General features: G+C 33.4%; 1 protein-coding gene across 2 annotated transcripts in view; it reads right to left on the reverse strand.

Annotated features, from left to right (window-relative positions):
• Nucleotides 1-6850: 6850 nt before the first annotated feature.
• LOC149544629 (serine/threonine-protein kinase VIK-like) overlaps nucleotides 6851-18945 on the reverse strand; it is a 107344-nt gene continuing 95249 nt past the window's right edge. For both annotated transcript variants that reach the window (XM_089795223.1, XM_089795224.1), the window contains 5 exons: nucleotides 9792-9854; nucleotides 9568-9683; nucleotides 9344-9429; nucleotides 7250-7368; nucleotides 6851-7137 (listed from right to left, as the gene is read on the reverse strand). In XM_089795223.1, the coding sequence (XP_089651349.1) occupies nucleotides 6987-7137; nucleotides 7250-7368; nucleotides 9344-9429; nucleotides 9568-9683; nucleotides 9792-9854 (535 nt within the window). In that variant the 3' untranslated portion in view covers nucleotides 6851-6986. The remainder of the gene's footprint in view (nucleotides 7138-7249; nucleotides 7369-9343; nucleotides 9430-9567; nucleotides 9684-9791; nucleotides 9855-18945) is intronic.

Below are 18945 nucleotides of genomic sequence, written 5' to 3' on the forward strand. Positions count from 1 at the left end.
AATTTTACATTTTAAGAGATATTTACCATTAGATATTATATTTATAATTATATATTTTTAAATATATTTTAATTGATTTGTTTTATCAACAAGTAAACATGTGCCAAATTATTCAAAGGCTTCTCAAGCATGCATGAAAATTGCTCGTTATCATAGGTGAAATTTAAACCCAGGGATTCACAAGCAGCACGACTTTCGAACAAGTTTGGAATTTTTTATTTCCGTATTTGCATTCTCAAAATCTCAAATTTTCGGGTTTAACAGAAATTTATTTAGTTCGTGTCTGCAGATGGCTAACCACATCTCAAAGGATTTCATGGCGCTGTCTGAAAATATGAGACATCGCTATGAAGTGAATTAACGATAACTCTATTCTCAGAGCAATTACACACCACTCCGATTCAATACTACCGAATATTTTATCTTTTATCATATTTAAGCAATGGGATCACCACAATGGTTATACTAGGTTTGGTACTCACCATCCTATCAAAATAAATTATGTATAAAGCATGTACTATTTTGAAACCAAACATAAGTTCAGTGGCAGCTTAGGAAGAAATTATTTAGATTTTATGGCCTATGATAGTCTGTTAAAGGGCTGTATTGTAGGTGTATTCTGAAACGATCAAAGCTGGTTATAGACCACTGATTTTGAAAGGAAATCATCTTTTTCATATTTGGCTGTGATCAGAAAAAACTGAGGGTGCACGCAATGTGTTCGACAAAACGCCCAAACGAACACCATCATTGCTGGATATGCCAAATGTGGGATGTTGGAGGAGGTGCACTACATGTTTGAAAATGCCTGAAAAGAATTTGATATCTTGGTCGTCTTTAATCACGGGGTTTGCGCATCATGGATGTGGTAAATGAGCCATGGAGTTGTTCCGCCAAATGCAGCAGGAAGGCATGATACCAAATGCAGACACTTCGAAACATTCTCAGGGCACGTGTCATAAATTATGCCTTATTAAGATGGAACTTGGCTTCAGGATTGATCTTGCTAGTCCTCTGGTTGATATGCACGCCAAATGCAGAAGAATTGAAGATACACACCAAGTGTTTGACAATATTCCCAAATGAGATGTACTGTGGACTTGTATAATTTCACGGTATGCACACAATGGAAAGGGGGAACAGGCTCTAAAGTTCTTACCTGAGGTGCTTCAGACAGGGTACAATGCAATCAATTTTCTTATTCAAGTGCTTTGATTGCATGTGCAGACCTTGTTATTCTTGAATCAGGCAGGAAGATTCATGGTTACATTATAAGAAGTGGATTTGAGTGGATAATTTGCTTGTGGTGATGTTTTCAAAATGTGGAAGCGTAGAAGTGTAATGTCCCTCTCTAGTTTTACTCATATCTAATAAATATATATTCTTCTTATCTCCCGCCCTATCTCCATTCTTTCACTGATTGCCTGTTATATGTTTACTTAGAATGCTAAATTTAAATCTCTGTTGTGTTCGATCATTTCTTCCATGTTCTATATAAATTGCAGCTTGTATGATTAGCCAACAATCACTCACTATTATTATCACCATTATAGTATTAACTAACGTGAGTTTGCCTCTATGACTTGAGATTGTAATATCATTGTATCAAAGTAAGGAAAAGTTTGATCTGGAGTAACATCATGACTAAGCATCCTTAAACTTTAGCACGAATTGTATTTTCAATGATTGTGACCTATGGCTCTACTGATTTTATGTGATGATCATCTCTTCATCTTGATTATTTCCTAATGACATCTATTTGCAAGTAGATGGTACTGAATGGCTCATATTTGCCATTGCTATCTTATAAAGATGAATTGCTATCGAACCGTAGGTACATATGGATGGGCATTTTGATTCCAAACTTTACCGGTAACATAAAGAGTTGATGAAAATGATCTCTTCCCTAGAAATAATCCATATCTCTGTAGTTTAACGTTCACAGATGATTTGATATAATTATTGGTGGAATGTTATACCCCTCTTTATTTGTTGTTGTCCATTACTTGTTCTCTATGACTATTGATATAACCCCATGTTTAGTTGTAGCGGTTTTCTTTGATACAATTATGCTTGTCATGAAGTTATATTGATATTAAACTCTTAATGTCTTGATGAATTCTTCATACCCTTCCTCTTTATATCATATATGTTGTGCTGACTAGATCTTCAAGTTCCTGATTTGCATGCTCGTATCTACAAAATTCTTCCTATTACTTCTTGTATTCCTTTCGATTATGGACATGGGTCTGACTGATGAATAGGAGTATGGTTGACGCTTTTCTCAGAGATAACACCAAAAACATATATAAGAGAGGAGTATTTGACGTACTGATCCTAGGTTCTTCAATCGTTTAATCTCATCTGACGTATGCTTTTTCTATGAGGAATCTCAGTAGTAAATGTATCTTCCAATTGATTTATCTTTAACCATAGTAAAGGGCAAGTGCGTGTAATTGATCCTTCATCCAATGGTGCTCTCCTAGCCTTCGACGGTAGTATAGTTTGATGTTGTATTTATTGTTTTCAATGATTAACTTGTTCTCTGAATCCCATTCTAGGAATCGTTGATTTTCTGAAAACTGATTTGGATGTCTATCTCCATTTTTCCTTTTTCCTTCTGCCTGATGATCCGTTCAATCCTCCGCTATATCTTCATCCCCTCTCTAATCTTCAAATTGATGCCTTGTATAGTCTCTGCACTGTGTCGGGTTTATAGTTTACAGAATCGTATCCAAAACCTGCCGTCCTGATCTCTTCAGATTGAACTTGTTATAAATATGGAGTTATAGATTGTATGAAAGGACACAACTGTATGATATCATTTATTTAATTAGTACTACTAGTAATAATATGTCTAATTTATATAGTTATTATTTTTCATACAAATGTTTAATAATTAGTTGATTAGAATAATACTCGTGTCACGTTTATTAGCATTCCTTTATTTTAATTATAATCATATATCATAGATAATATGATTGTACTGATTAATCTGTATTATATGTTACTAATTCTCTTATATTTATAATACAGAATAAGAAATTATATTTATAATTTGCTATTGTTTATTCTATTAATAATTTATATATATCATATACAGATGAATTATATTATTGTATTTATCATATTAATTATATTATAATCATATAATATATGATATTGAATTATTATAATATTTATAATAATAACTAATAATATAATTTATTATTAGACTTCTTATGTTGTTCGTTATTATTATTTTTAAATTTTAAGCAGTAAAAATAAGGGACATGACGAGAAGAAGCCCTGAAAATGGTTGGTGATGTTCAAGGAGGAGATGAGGTGTCTTGCAATGTAATGATTGGGGGATATATTCAACATAGGTGTTCGGTTGAGGCTCCATTTTTTTTTTTTTTGAAATGAATATGACGGGTAAAAGTTGATCACTTCAATTTTCCTACCATTCTTAATCCATGCTCTTCATTTTGGCATTAGAACAAGGTAAGCAAATCCATGCCCAAATAATAAGAAGTCGGTTCGAGTCAAACATGTATGTGGGCAACGCAATAGTTGACATGTATGCCAAATGCTAGAGCTTAAATGATTATTTCCTTTGAACAAATGACATAATAAATGTTTGATTGAGTAATTTTGCAATGTTATTCTTTATTATCTTTTTTCCTAGACCTTAAAAGACCACTTACTACATTATGTTAGAACAATATTTTAAAACCACAAAATTTACAAAGAATCTAAATCTTCATATTAGCATGGCTTTGTGGGAAATTTAATTATAATTTGCTTAGAAATACGGATTCAAGAAGTTACTATTTTTGAAGGTTTGTAGATACTTTCTTTGGTAGTCCTTGATGATCAAAACAAAGAACGAGACCATAAAGTTGAATCCAACAGAACGACTTATTGAATGAAATAAGGCATATTTTACTTGGACAAGGAATAAACTAGTGACTCAAGAGATTTCAAAAAACTGATTAAATTATTGTTGAACTCCAGTGTAGTTATCATGAACTATGTTTTGGCCAATGGGAAAATTATGTTACCATCTTATTCCTTGACACAAATTACATTTGTTTGAAATGGTGCTTTTTTTTCCAACCAAGGGGCCATTCTTTTGGTTTAAAAAACTACTTAAAATCCCAAAATACAGTATGTTGAGGTCAGCAAACCCTTCCAAACTACTGCCAACATTCTAATCAACGCCTTCCAATGGTTTGCTAACTCTTCATATTGGGTGATAGATTATGAAGTGCTATTAATAAACTAAAAAAATATTTTTAAAGGATCCATCTTTCCATCTCAAACATGAAGATTCATCTCAAAACTCCCCTTGGGAGCTTACTGGTTGTGAAGCACTGATAAGAAGTTGAGCATGTTCAAACCCTCATAAACTACCAATGGCTTGTGAGGAAGTCTTAAAACAGTAACCAACTCAAGGAGACTAGGTAAAGATAAATGCTAATTAGGGCAAAGAGATGGTGTGAGCAAGGGGAGCCTACTGGTTGTGAAGTACTTATAAGAAGTTGAGCATGTTCAAAACCTCATAAACTACCAATGGCTTGTGAGGAAGTCTTAAAACACTGACTGACTCAAGGAGATTAGGTAAAGATAAATGCTAATTAGCAGAAAGAGATGGTGAGAGTGGGGTGAGATGAGAGAAAGGAAGAAGAGTGAGGGGGAGAGATGAGGTAGAGAAAAAGAGAGAGAAGGGGAAGGGAGAGAAAGATGATAATTAAGGTTGCGATTTAATGTCCCAAAAGTTAAGGTTTATTTTTTCATGTTGGCACCAATGGATTAGAAACCTCCTCTAAGTAGTCTTACGATTTACAAAGAGCTTGAAAATGTCATCTTTGGCTATTTTTTCCTTTGTATACCCTCATATGATAATTGTGTACTTAATATTAATTTTTCTCCTCTTTTACTTGACCATATATTAAGTTACGCACTAAAATCGCTTATGTTGGTCAAAATTGATTCTAATGAGGTTGTAAGTGATGCCCTTGAAGGATTTGCTCATGCAATTTGTTGCAATCTTCCAATCAAAGACTCTAGTAGAGTTTTGTTGCTCCCAATTTGATTTAATAGACTTTGGCGAGTCTTTGGTGGATGCTTTTCGATAGATGGAGGAGGTTGAGATGGACTTTTTCATTATTTTCATCATGAGGAGGTAGACAAATTTTTGGATATTGGGAAATTTCTAGAGGTGGATTTGCATTTGTTGGAAGTATAAACACATCTCAATGTCTTGGAAACATTTCTCGGATGAGCAATAATACAACCAACAAAAAAATGGTCTTCAAATAAATATGATGATTTTTACATTCCAAAACCACTTAATTTATCAAGCCTTTCTAACAACTTACAAAGCCATGTTGACAATTTTTGCTTTGGGGGAATTAGACCTAAGCCCCCAATTGGAGAAATTTCTTGCAAACCCTAGGCCACTATTGTATGCTCCACCCCTAGGACCTTGTTGTAGGCATGAGCCCCTCAAGTCCTAGATGAGGACTCTACCCTTTGCACTCTCATTAATTGTTTTGAGGGAAAAACATGGGTGACAAGCTTACCAAAATTAAGCCCAACAATGTGATTAGTTGATGTCTACAAACACAACAATTCTAGACTTAGTTATTTTGTGGATGTCTTTTTCATAACTAGTAACAATGAAATGTTCATTTTAAATTGTGAAAGTAGAATCGAAGAATGGGTTTCAAATGAATATGCTCATTCAAAAAGCGAGTTGTTTTTCAGCACTGAACGAAAACTACATTGATGAACTTCTAAACAGATTTATAGTATGTTGAACTACTAACCACTAAATACTCTTGTGAAACAATGTTTGAAACTAACATCAAATAATTTGTAGAGCTTTTTTATGCAACTAAGCATAGACAACGAGCTGAAAGTTTTATTTATGCACCAATAAGATCAATCATTTCTTTTATTTTTGATGTTCTAAATTGTACAAGAATTGGAAGATGAGAAATCTACTTTAGATTTCCCAGTACATTCAAGATCAATAGTTGTATCTTAAATATCTAGGTAGTTAATGTTAGCGCTCTTCTAAACAAAAGTAAATTAAATGAGAACTTTTGAGGTAATTAAAGAAAAATTATGGCTTATAACTATTTCTAAAGATTTATATCCAATAACATATTTACTCAACATCTCTTCTAGTCAACACTACATCTATAATCAAAATGACAAAAAATACAATCTCTTACAATTGAACCAAACACCTAAACACAATGTTTTATTTGTTTCAACATAATCTAAAAAATGAGTGTACAACTTCCAACTGCAAACCATCGCTTACCAAATCTCTTGGCCAAGATATTTTGAGAAGTTGACATGAGAGTTTAGTTTAACAACCCTTTTTAGAACAGAGGACATTTCTACAGTAATCTTACAACTTTTAGTTTTGGTAATTATCTTTTTTAAATTTATTTCTAATATTTAATTTTTTTTTGTTACCTTATAAATGCAATTACAAATCTTTATTTATGAATAATAATATATTTCATTTTGTTATACTTGTCTAATCTTGACAAGCTATTCAATTAGTATGAAAAAGCACCTTTGTGACATTGATTCTTTCCATCTATAAAATTAGAAGACAAACAAACCATTATTAATCATGTCTAACATGGTGAACATTTAAATATAATAATTTTAAAATTATGGTCCGTCACATAAACTCCTTGAAACCATAATTTGGTTACTATTGATTTTCCTCAATTTGATACTAGCCATATAAAACGTATTTTTTTAATAGATAAAAATGTATTTAATTAGCAAGTAAGAAAAAGAAATTTTAACTAGAAAATAACGCAAAGAAATAACATCATCATTACAAAAGGTTGTAATAAATATAAAATTTAACCTAAGTGTTAAAAAATAACTTTTGGTTCTACATTTATCGTCTTATATACAGTAAAGCATTTACTCGTCAAGAATTTTGTTAGAATGGATTGTTTATATATTCTTTACATTACAGAACAATTGTTAACCCAATAATTCGGATGCATCTTTTTTTTTGACTTAAGCATTCGTACTTCAATTACCTCTAGTTCTTTGATAATTGCCTCAAATGATGGTCTCTGGCGAGGATCCTTATCCCAGCATTTCCGAACAAGCCTGAAAAAAAAAACTTGCATTCCCTTCAAAATTCAATAAGAAATAATATTGATGTATATCCAAATTAAGAATGTACGGTTCATGAACATAGCAATCACAAGCTATTACGCACTCTTTAATTTCTTTAGTATAAAAAGATGACATGAGTGCTGGTCTGTGATTCTCCTTTGCACGCTTTTCTGCTAATACGTGGGGATCTTCATATTTATTTGAAGGTCCTCCCTCAAACATCTAGAACACAAATTGCACATAATTGAATCAATTTTTTTTAGCAACATCACTTTTTGTCGTAGACAGTAATATGAAAATTTCATTTCTTTTGTATTAGATTCAATGAGGCTCACAAAATCTGTAGAACATACCAGATAGAATGGAGCTCACATCATCTACGAAACTATATACTTATAATAAAATTGTACATTGTCTGTAGAGCCATCTATTTATAATCTGTAAATAGGATTTCTCACCATATTAATTCTGTCCATTGGAGGGCAAAATAACGGACAGGATTTTGTTTGTTAAAATATCATCAGATGCATAACCCGATTTGTTGAAGGTTTCCTTAGGCCCCAAGAGTTTCAATCAATAAGGAAAATGACATCTACAAAAGTAACTGTAAAACAATTATTGCTACAAATTTGTTTATATTGAAAAAGTCTAGCAATACCAGTTAACATTTGATTAAACAGGAGTGATGGAAAACCTTGGAAATATTTGGCAGTCTAATGAAATCCCTTATTATTGGGTTGATTTATTGAATTTCAATGGAGCTACCAAAGGAACCCATGGTCAAGTGAGGGTGCCATTGCGAATAAACCCTAGCAATTCATGTGGTCGTTCAGTAAATGGAGGAGTTGTATTGATGTTGGATGTTACATTGGATGAAAGGTAATGGAAGGACATATGATGAAACAAAATGAGACAAATTTTAACTCTGCCCAATGAGTTGAAGGATGACTGAAAATCTCATACTGTTAAAAATGGAGGCAGAACACACTTTTTACACTGAATGCAGATCAAGTGCCAGTGGATAGTCCCTAACTAAGTGGATACAGAAGACCAGGAGTACATGAAGCTGCATGCGCAATAACACTTCATTGCCTTTACTGGAGGCATAATTAACAATCAATTTCCAATTCCAATTTGGTGATAGCTTTATCAGGCTAGTCAATTTGGATCTGATGCTATAGTCTATGTTAGTATCATGCGGGCCTGAACACTATGTACTGTTACTATTAAGGCATGTATTAAAATTGCTTCTGAAAAAGGAAATATATAATATGGCTGAATGTTTTCTAATTATAAACACTGAAGTTACCATAGGAATAAACTGCTTTTGTAATATCATGTTCTCTCCTGGATTAGGCAGCTAACAGACAGCCCAAGAGGTTTTGGTTGCAATCTTCAAAGAAGGCAGGCTGTGAGTCCTATTTTAAATAGAATGTCCAAAACAGATATAGAAGGGAAGAAATAGGTCAAACTACTGTAAGAACAAAATGCCAAATCATATCAGTCACAATAAGGATCTCTATGATACCACGTTTGTGAAAACATGTAGTGGATAGAAATTACAATCAATTCATATAAAGAGATGTGGCAATCAAAACAAGTAATCCATAGGCATTGCGTTCAGCGGTAATGGGTGCTTACTACAACGAGACCCAGGTTCCAATATTGTGGATATGTTCCCAAACTAAATCTAATGGAAGTATAAATGGACTCACGAAGATGAACCCTAGAAGCTCTATAGAATCGCTAGTCTTGTGTTATTACTTGATCTTCTGTAGATGATTGATAATATCAATATGAAATTGAAGAATGTAAAGAAATCATTATATGGAATACAAAGGTCAAAGATGTTTCCTGTTGAATATTATTGTTTAAACACCACATTTTAATTTTCTACATTGAAGAAGACTTTGAGACAGATGATCTCAAAGTCTCCATAAGACCTAAATGGAGAAAGGGATGTCTACTAGGCAGTTCGGCTCTTGCAATGAATTACCACTTGATCAGCATTCCTCTTCATGTAACTTCATTTAAGTTGACATCAATCAGAGTGACTTACTGAAAGATGGAGATCAATGGGTTGATGCTTTTCCTTTACTGCATTAAGATGTATTGGGCATAAAAATCATAATTATAAATACTACATATATGGTATTTAGATGTGGCCATATGCTCATTAGTCTTGAATCAAACTTACCTCTTGCATAATGAAAGCAAAAGAGAAGACATCTATACTCTTGTCATAACTCTCTTCACGATAAATTTCAGGAGCCATGTATCGATCTGCCAGATTAATCAATGGACTAAGTTCAGTTCTTAACATCCAAGATGCAAAGCATAAATATAAGACTTACATTGCATCAAGCTTAGAAACGATAGTAAATTTATGTATCCTAAGACTATGACTAAAGAAACTCCTACATGAGCCTGTCCCTCCAGTCATTTTAACAGGCTCTGCAAGATTCTTGTCTTGAACTATCCTGCTTAGCCCAAAATCAGTAACTTTCAAATGCCCTTCTTCATCCTGCAGAACATTCCTATTCAAACAAACAAAAGAAAAGGAATTAAATTCCAACAACAAAATTGTTATGTTTGAGTCAGGTGTAAAATCACTTAAAATAAAGCTAAAAAAATTTGGCCAATACCATGGTGTCAAATCCCGGTGTATAATTGGTGTTGGCTTATGTTGATGAAGATAATTCATCCCTCTGCAAAGAAATTATCATTTCAATGAAAATTTATTCATAAGAAAAGTTTTTCTCAAGCAATACCAATCTAAATGTGAAGGCACATTATAAACTTCAATTAGAATATTTAACCATTTATAGTTTTTCGCACAGCAGATTTATTTAACCATTTATTGTAAATGTGTGTGTGTGTGTGTGCATATCTATATAGGTATGTATCTATTAACAAATTTGGTAAGTCAATCCAGATGATCTGGTTGGCTTGTAGGTATCCAATCTCAAACATGTATATTTTTGTTTTCTTTGCATGATCAATGATATCAAATGCTTGATATGAACTTGCTAAAGAAGAGGAAAACTATTCACCCTGAGCCTTTAGATTAGACACATTGGGTTTGGGTACACTTGGAGGAGGGACAAAAACACTCAATTGTTGAATTCCTCTATTGTCCTTTGGAAAAACTAGAAGTGGAGTTCCCCACAATGCGAGGGTTATGGGCTTTTGAGGAACTTCCTCATCCTTGATTTCATCAAATCGATGGATCAAGTTGTCTTCTTGAACACAAGAATACAACATAAGCCTCACTAGGAGCCTCCTCAGAATTTGCATCATCATAGTGTGCATACCTGATTGTAGAGTCGACTAAGGACATTCAAAATCCCTATATGCAAAGACCATATGATTGACATCATATATATATATATATATGATACCGCTTAGATAAGAATTGACAACATCATGAAAATGAAAAAAGATAATATTTATTAAAGCATGCATGATGAGAGATGAAACAACTATCAATCGACCTTGGGATGAAATAAATAGAAAAAGGAAATAAGTTTTTTTAACGAGCAAACATAGCAGCGATATATATATATATATATATATATATATATATATGGTGAAAATAAAAATTATTTCTTATTAAAGACGGGCTTTAGGAAGAAGGGTGGATAAATTTATATAGATATACAATACGAAAAGAGAAATATACATAAAGAGTAGTGTAATCATCTATCATCAGTTGAAGATAGAAACATTGCAAAGGCGGAAAATCAGTTTGTGTGCAATAGGTTAGTGCTCATGAAGACATCAGTGGGAGTTGGTGCTTCTTGTAGGTTAGTGCCTACGAAGTGTGGAAGTTGGTGCTCATAAGACATAGAGGTCGTAATATCCATGTCATCAAATTAAATTAAATAATAACATTTGTATTTGGCATCTCGATTTCTTTATGTATATCTCGGGCCCATCTTTAATTTTCCATAGGCATAGGTGTTTGTCATGTCATGTGTCGACATGTTGTTTCTCCCTTGGGAGTTTTCCTCTGACAAGGTATATATGTCTGTCAGGTTGGATGTTGTAGGTATGCGACTTGTTTTGTTTATTGTAATTGTGAATTCCATTTGGAGTTCTGCTCTCTTCGCCATTTCGAAAGTGAAACATCTTCCCCTCTTGACTTGTGCGGTTTCAGTGGCTTTTAACCCTACCCTATTCTACTTTATTTCTCTTGGTATCAAAGATTTCTTTTTGGTATAATCAATATTAGGCGTTCCTCATCTATATGGTATATGCACAATATTACTATTCATTGTACTCAATCTCTAAATGAATACTTTTTGTGTGCGACTAAGGATTCATTGGTGCAAGTATTATAGAAATTAGTTGGAGATATCATGGATATCACATAGATCTCCGCTTGGGATCCAGGTAGAGCATTCACATGGTTTATGGATTAGCGAGTTGAGGAGTGATTTTTTGGTACACTTTTGAACTTATGCCACCTCTTGGTATTAGAGGTGTATAGTTACAGCTGGAGTGAGGTACTTAGTTGGGTAGAGAGCATTTTCTTTTATGATAGCAATGCATGACATGTTGTCTTGATTGAGTATACACATGAGATGTTTTAGACTCCTGATATTCTGTTGATTAGTGTTTGGGATTATGTTGAGTTGTTTTACGACTCTGGGGTTAGAGATGTTTATACCAATATAGTGTTGTAGTTGGACAGAGTATGAGTTTTGAGGCAAATCTGGAATCCAGCCATTTGGTTTCAATATACAATTTCAGATTTCTTGAGGGAAAGCAATCTTTGAGAAGGCAAGATTGTTTTCCCCATTCCAGGGACAATGATTTCCATTGCGCAATTATCCCATTTTGCCTTGGTCTCAAGGGCTTGGCAATTTTTCTCTATGATTAGTTCAGATTTTGGCCTAGGCAGTTTCAGTTGGCTAATCAAGGTTGTTTAAGTGGGGTTTCCAGACACTCACTAATTTTAGTAAGTTAGCAGGCTTAGTATTCTTGGCATTCCAGGGTTGGACTAGGAGCATCTTCTTAAAACCTTTTCGACAAGCTATCACACATGCATATTTGAGTCCACCTAATTGGAGATTTCAAACCCTAAAGGTTTGATTGATTTATTATAAAGTGACTTATAACTTAAGTTCATATTGTTAATGTCACTTTATTATCTATGGGCACTTTATTTCCTTAAATTGGGGAAAAGTATTATTTTAAAAAGGAAATAAATGGGAGCTCATTTTCAGCATACTTGATTTTGTGATTTGGACTTCATTTTCTCTCTTGGAGAGTCACTTTTGAAAGCCTTAGCTTTTAAAAGGTGAAAGGACGGAAACCTTTGATCTTGGACAGTGGACAAAAATCCATTGTAGATTGGAAACATCATGCAGGTGTTTCACATTGTATTTCAGGTTCATCTTTTCTATTATCCAATCTTGTTGTAGTTGTTGTACCTATGATTGGATTTCTTGGTCATTTTAATGAAAAACTTCAATGAAACATTAATTTCGAAAATGCATTTTGTTGGAAATTTATTGCAATAAGATATTGAGACTTCTTTTAATCTAGTTATTTAATGGGGTTTTGTTGGTGAAATCTAAAAAACATTTCATGAATTTATTTGTTCAAAAAATAGTGAGGTCTTGTTAAGAGTTTTGAGAAAATATCCGGTTATGGATATTAGAGGTGCCTATATAAGGCTGAAAAGTGATATAACAACTTTACCTTGTACCATACAAGCTTATGATAAAATGGTTATTTGGAAACAAAAACTACAGCCCCATGTCATTATAAGAAATTGAATTTTATTTCTAGATTAGAAGCATCTTGAAGATTTTAGAATATGTTAAAATACTGTATAAAAGAGTTGGTATGTGTGTGTGTTCCTAATTGCTGTCATATAACAAAATATTTTGCAGTAATACTTGACCCTACTACATTCAAGTCCACAACCCATACTTACCAAACTATCACCTTCCTTTAGTCATCTGCACCAGCTATGTACAAATTGTAGGAGTCATGCCATTACCAACCTAATATTTGGCAACTGGAAAATTTACTTAGACAGGTTGCTGAAAACAATGAGTGCCTTTGTAGGTTAATTAAATAGCAAGTTGAACCCTTGAGCTCTTGTTTTCATTCTCACCAAGTGAATGATATATCTATTATTAGAGGAGCCATACAGTCAGCAGGATATCCTAACTGCAAACAGCTCAGGATAGATCAATAAGCCAAAGTACATTGGTGAATATACCAAATAGCATCATCAGATCAGCAAATCATGAAAACAATTTATAACAAAAAAGTAATTTAGAGATAGCACATCATTTATATGACCAATGTATATTTTGTATATCACTCGGAATCAATATTGCTTGCATTATTGAAGATAATGTCAATTGCATCAGATCTGATTGTGTTGTAGTTTCATTAACCCTTGAGGAAGAATATAGTTTATTGTGTGATCCCTTGTTGCCTTGTATTCTATATTGTTTGTTCCCATTATAAGCACTCATTACGCAACACCCAACTGAAGACAGTCAGACAACATAGCTTCTGTATTTAAACTAGATACTCTTCCTTGTTGACAATAGATTGTAAAAGTAAATAGATCTTAGTATCATGACCTTATATTCTTGCATCACTTGGTTTGCGTCCTCTTACCACACTGTGTTGAAGTTGCTACTCTTTCAGATGGATCATTAACATTATATGTCCTCTATGCCAAACACTTGCCACATCATGGAATAGTTTTGTCCTACATTCTATTTAAATGTGAATTGTCTTATTCTGGTATCCCAATCCATTTAAGAAGACCCATACAGTAAGAAAGATATCTCTGTCCCAAAAGATATCTCTGTCCCAGAACAATTGTTTCTATTTTGAAACTCTAATAGTATAATACACAATTCTAAATTCACCTCAACGTAATTGAGTTCCTTTGAGTACTATTCTTGTATCCCAATCCACTTAAGATCTAATTGGTTAATAATCTAGCTGTTCATGTTATCTTATGTTTGCATACTTAACAAAAATATTGTTTTAGCAAGTTGACTTTCGTTGAACAAGCCACATGGAAAAGAAAACAAACACGGTAGGAAACTCAATAACTCCAAGAGAACTTGATACAGTAGCATCATAGGTGAGGAAATAAAATACATGTGTATAGGACAATATTACACATAAAAGACTATAATCTTGAACGGTCTTGTACAAGTTATACTAGATATTTTGAAACACCACTTAATTTGCCCAAGTGAGTCTATGAAGGCGAAGAATTGTTGGGGAATGGATAGTACCCCAAAAGGGTTTTGTCTACACAATGGTTACATCCAAAAAAATTAGAAAGCAAAACTACATATCGATAGTGAGAGTGGTTCAAGGGCATTGATCCCGTGGATACAAGTATGTAGGCAGCCTGGAAGGTGAAGGATACCTCTAGTGCACAGGTGCCCTAGACATAGTTGTGGTATTTATTCATTCATTGTCACATTATAGATTTCTAAATTACTAAATTCAGTAAATGAATGATTCTCAGGAGGTACCTATACCCAACTGGATGCCCAAAAGTTGAGAGGGGGTGTAGGACTTAGAGATATTCTCGATAGTTTGCACCTTTCCATAAGCCTGAAATTCAAGGAAGGTTGTAGAACTTACTTATACACTTGATAAAAACCTTGGCACAACTTGGGTAAATTGTGAAACTTATGGCAAGTCACTATGAACCCAAATGGTCCTGTAATATCCTCCCCTGATTTGAACTTTGACTTGTAGAAATTTAACTTAAGGAATATTGTCAAACACTTTGTATGCAAACTCATAAAGCTGATTTCCTCAATAAATTGCTTTCCAATGAGTAGATTTACGAACAACTATGAAGTGACATTAAAATGCATAATACACATCATAACATTTTCACAAACACTTGGCACATATTCAATAGTATATGAAAAAATTTGGAAACTCTTTCAATCTGTTGATAAAAGGGTGATTTTTAAATGTAAATGTGCACTTACAGCTGCCTTAAACGCTGCAACAACTATTCAGACTTGTATTCAACAATTATTATGCAAAGTATCAAAATTTGACAGAAGAAACCTGGAATTAGTTGCCGTAGTATTTTGCAGATGTAGTCGGCAGCCCTCCAAACTTCTAATCAGCTGGAAAAACAAGTAAACTTGATACCAACACTGTTCACGCCGTACTGTAGCAAAATACTGTTCATGCCGACTGTAGCAAAATACTGTTCATGCGGCACTATAACAATAACTAACTTCAAATCTGCACCTCAAACTCTTGTAAATTTCTTTATGCGAACGCCCCAAATGAAACTCAGTGTGTTTCCTGAAGTGAAAACACCCTTGATCCTCCTGACTGTGTCTTCCAACAGCGAAGAGAATGCTAGCAAAGAGGGATTCCGTCCTCCAAGCCCGATAATCAGATATCCAACAACATAACATTAATCTTCATCCAAGCATACAAAAAAAAAAGCTCTTCCATTTCTTTTATAGTGTTCTCACAAGAGCTCAATCCTTCGTTTTCTCAATGTGGGATAAAACATAACTCCCTTTATGTACCTTATGTCTCCAATGTGTTATAAAAATAAAGGGAACTCTTTTAATTTAAATATTTCCCACAAACTATAGTCTATGCATTAATAAAGTTAAATATTTAAATTTAACTTTATAAAATGGCTTTATCAATGCATAACAAATCTTATCAATGATAAATAAGTCTTCCTGTCGATTTTAAACAATTACCATTGACATACCACTGTGACTGAATGTCCGGCCATGTCCAAGATGACTTACTATAAATAGTAAGTATGCCCAAAGTTGCCTCAGAACCCCTCAGAAAGACCTGCAACTAAAACTGTCTAGGCCAAATGGCCTCTAAGCCCCTTTAATGTCCTAGTTAGCCTACGGGACTGTGGGGAAATAGGCTAACGACAACATCATGCTATGAATGCCAGAAAGGGGACATTACAGGTCCCGAAGAGTGTAAGTCTTTGACCAAAGCGTTAAGTATGTCCTGTCCTTATGAGGACCCATCCTGGGTGGATAGATAAGTTGCTTACGTTATCCTCTATTTTGTGTAGATAGAGATTGGGTCTAGATAACCCCTTTATTTTCCCAGGATAGAAGAGCTTGGATGGCTAAACGTTAATATTGTCCCAAACGGACTATCTTAAAATATCTTCCCTAAGTAATCAATGACTAACTTTGAAAAGTAAACAAAAAAAATCCTTGCATTTTGAGTTGATATGTTATTGTTGACTTCTAGAAAATCTATTCTTTTTTCATTTTAGGACAAGTTGGTCCTTACAATGAGGATACCAAGAGTGAGGAGGATACATATGATGAATCTATTGTCCTACAGTTTATCACCACAAAATGTTGGTAACAACACGAAACTTTTTTCAAGCTAATTTCGCATCCCTCTAAGTTGAATTTGATATTCAATTGCTTAAAGTTGATCAATCAATCGACTTCAATTCGTATATCAAATTGTTTTACTAAAGGCTTTCATCAAGTCTTTTTCATTTTGCTTTCTGTCGAGCCTTTGCTTGATTTTTGAGGCCTTCATCGTCCTTTTTTTTGCTTTTGAGTTTGCGTTTGTTGATTTTTAGTCCTTTGGTTTTGCTCATGTCATGGCTTTCAATTTCCCCTTCGATTTGGTCTAACCTAGAGCATAATCAGAGTTGTCAGTCAAGAGTTATAGTCATTTCAATGCCTCAAAAAAGGACCTTTTTGATGCAACAACACGAATTAAAAATATCAAGTTATATTTTTAATTTGACATTCACTTTTTGAAAAATATAACTTAAATTCACTTTATATTATGTTTTTAAGTTACTTTATCATTAAATTTTTCACTTAAAATAACTATAGTGCACTTTATGTTATAATTTTAAGTTGAGTTACTTTTTGATTTTTCACTTTAAGTGACTATATAAACTATATTGTTTCAATCTAATTTTTGATATTCAAATCAATTGCTCATTTAAATGTTACTTTTTAAATGATATTTATGTGTTATATTTTTAATATGATATATAAATATGGTTTATGTCCCATTAAAGTAACATTTTAATGAAACTAAATTGATATGTGTTTATTAAATGACTTTAAGTTATCAAAAGTGGACCTTTTTGGTGTCATTACACCAAAAAGTGAGCTTTCATTTGAAATATGAAATCCTCCCCAAAAGGTCTGATTTTAACCAAGAGCATATTTTAAAATGTGTCATACCTCTCAAAAGGTGCAATTTGCCTTATGGGGAGTTTTTAAAATATGCATTCCATCTTAAAAGGTCTGATTTTAACCTTATGCATATTTTAAAACATGTTATGCTTCCTAAAAAGTCTGATTTTGGAAGAACACATGTAATGGGCCTTCAAGAACCCGATTTTGGCTTGGCAATGGATTTTCTAACATAAAAAATGGATTCATCTTGCAAAAAGACTTTTTTCTAAGCTCTATCCTAGGGCAGGTTTTTGGTGAAAACTCCAAATCAATCCATTTTTGGCCCAAGTTTTTGCTCAAGAAGGAATTGATTTTACATATTTTGGTGATTGCATTGCATCATGGCACTTGTTTTGGTGTTTAATGATCAAAACATTTTGATCATGCTCCTTGGTGAAAAAATTAGTTATTGGAGCAATGATAGGGCATGTTTTGGCATCTTCCACCTAAAACACCTTGTTTGTTGCCTTCTCCCATTTGAATTTGCAAAGTTGGAAAGAGTCCAAGAACTTTTGAAAAAAAATTCAACATTGAAGCATCTTTTTCCACCATTTTTGGCATTTAATTTTCATGTAAGTGGACTTATTCTTTCTTGCTATTTAATTTGTACTTATCTTGCTGATTTTATGCCACTTGTTGAAATCAATACCATGGAAAGTGCATTTTTTCTTTAAAAATTAAGAAATTGGTCATTTTCATGTTTTTGGTTTTTCCCCAAACTCCAAATTTGAATTTGTGTATTGAAGTGCTTTGCATTTTGACATGTTTGAGTCACTTTCCAAAGGTACATTTTTCTTTTGAGTTTTGTGTTTTGTGCTTGCTTTGGAGAAGTTACAAGTTCTTTCTCAAGAACTTGTTGTTTCACTTCATGCGAAAGCATCATTACATTTCAAATCTATCTTCCATGTCACAACACTTCGCATCTCATCCAACAAATGCAATTACATGTTTTTCATCTCATTCACTATCCGCACATGCATATAATCCTATTTTCTGCTTCCATTTTCACTCATCTCACTTTCCATATTCACTCGCACGACACGATTACATGAAAAGCCTTACATGTAATTGCATCTCAAAACCCCGATTTTGACTAAAAGTCACTTTTTGAAAATTCAAAAAGATGTCATTTTCATCTTCCATGTACTTTGACTTCACCTTTTCACCAAAGATGACTATAAAGTTCATTGTCCCTCTTCCGTTTTCCATTTCCGCCTTCATGAGCAAATACATGTTTCCATATCTTTCCATGCTTCGCATCTCATCTCACTTTTCATCTCTCGTTGCATGTTGCACTTACATGTACTCATTTTTCATGCAATAATGCCTTGAAAACCCTAAGTCACATTTGAAATCAGCAATCTTCATTCGCATGCATTCCCATTCATTTCACCCTCACATTTGCATTTCATTCCATCTTCCATTTTCCACCATAACACTTCATTCGGCATTTTGCATTTCATTCACCTTTCATCTTCGTTCATTGCATATGCATATGATTTCTTTTTGAGATCATTTCATCGGATCTACAGTCTCCAATCCGTTTCCAAATCTTTGTTGCTGATCGCAA

This window comes from Cupressus sempervirens, chromosome 8, assembly GCF_028749045.1.
Source record: "Cupressus sempervirens isolate cs-2001-9-10 chromosome 8, ASM2874904v1, whole genome shotgun sequence".
NCBI lineage: Eukaryota > Viridiplantae > Streptophyta > Pinopsida > Cupressales > Cupressaceae > Cupressus > Cupressus sempervirens.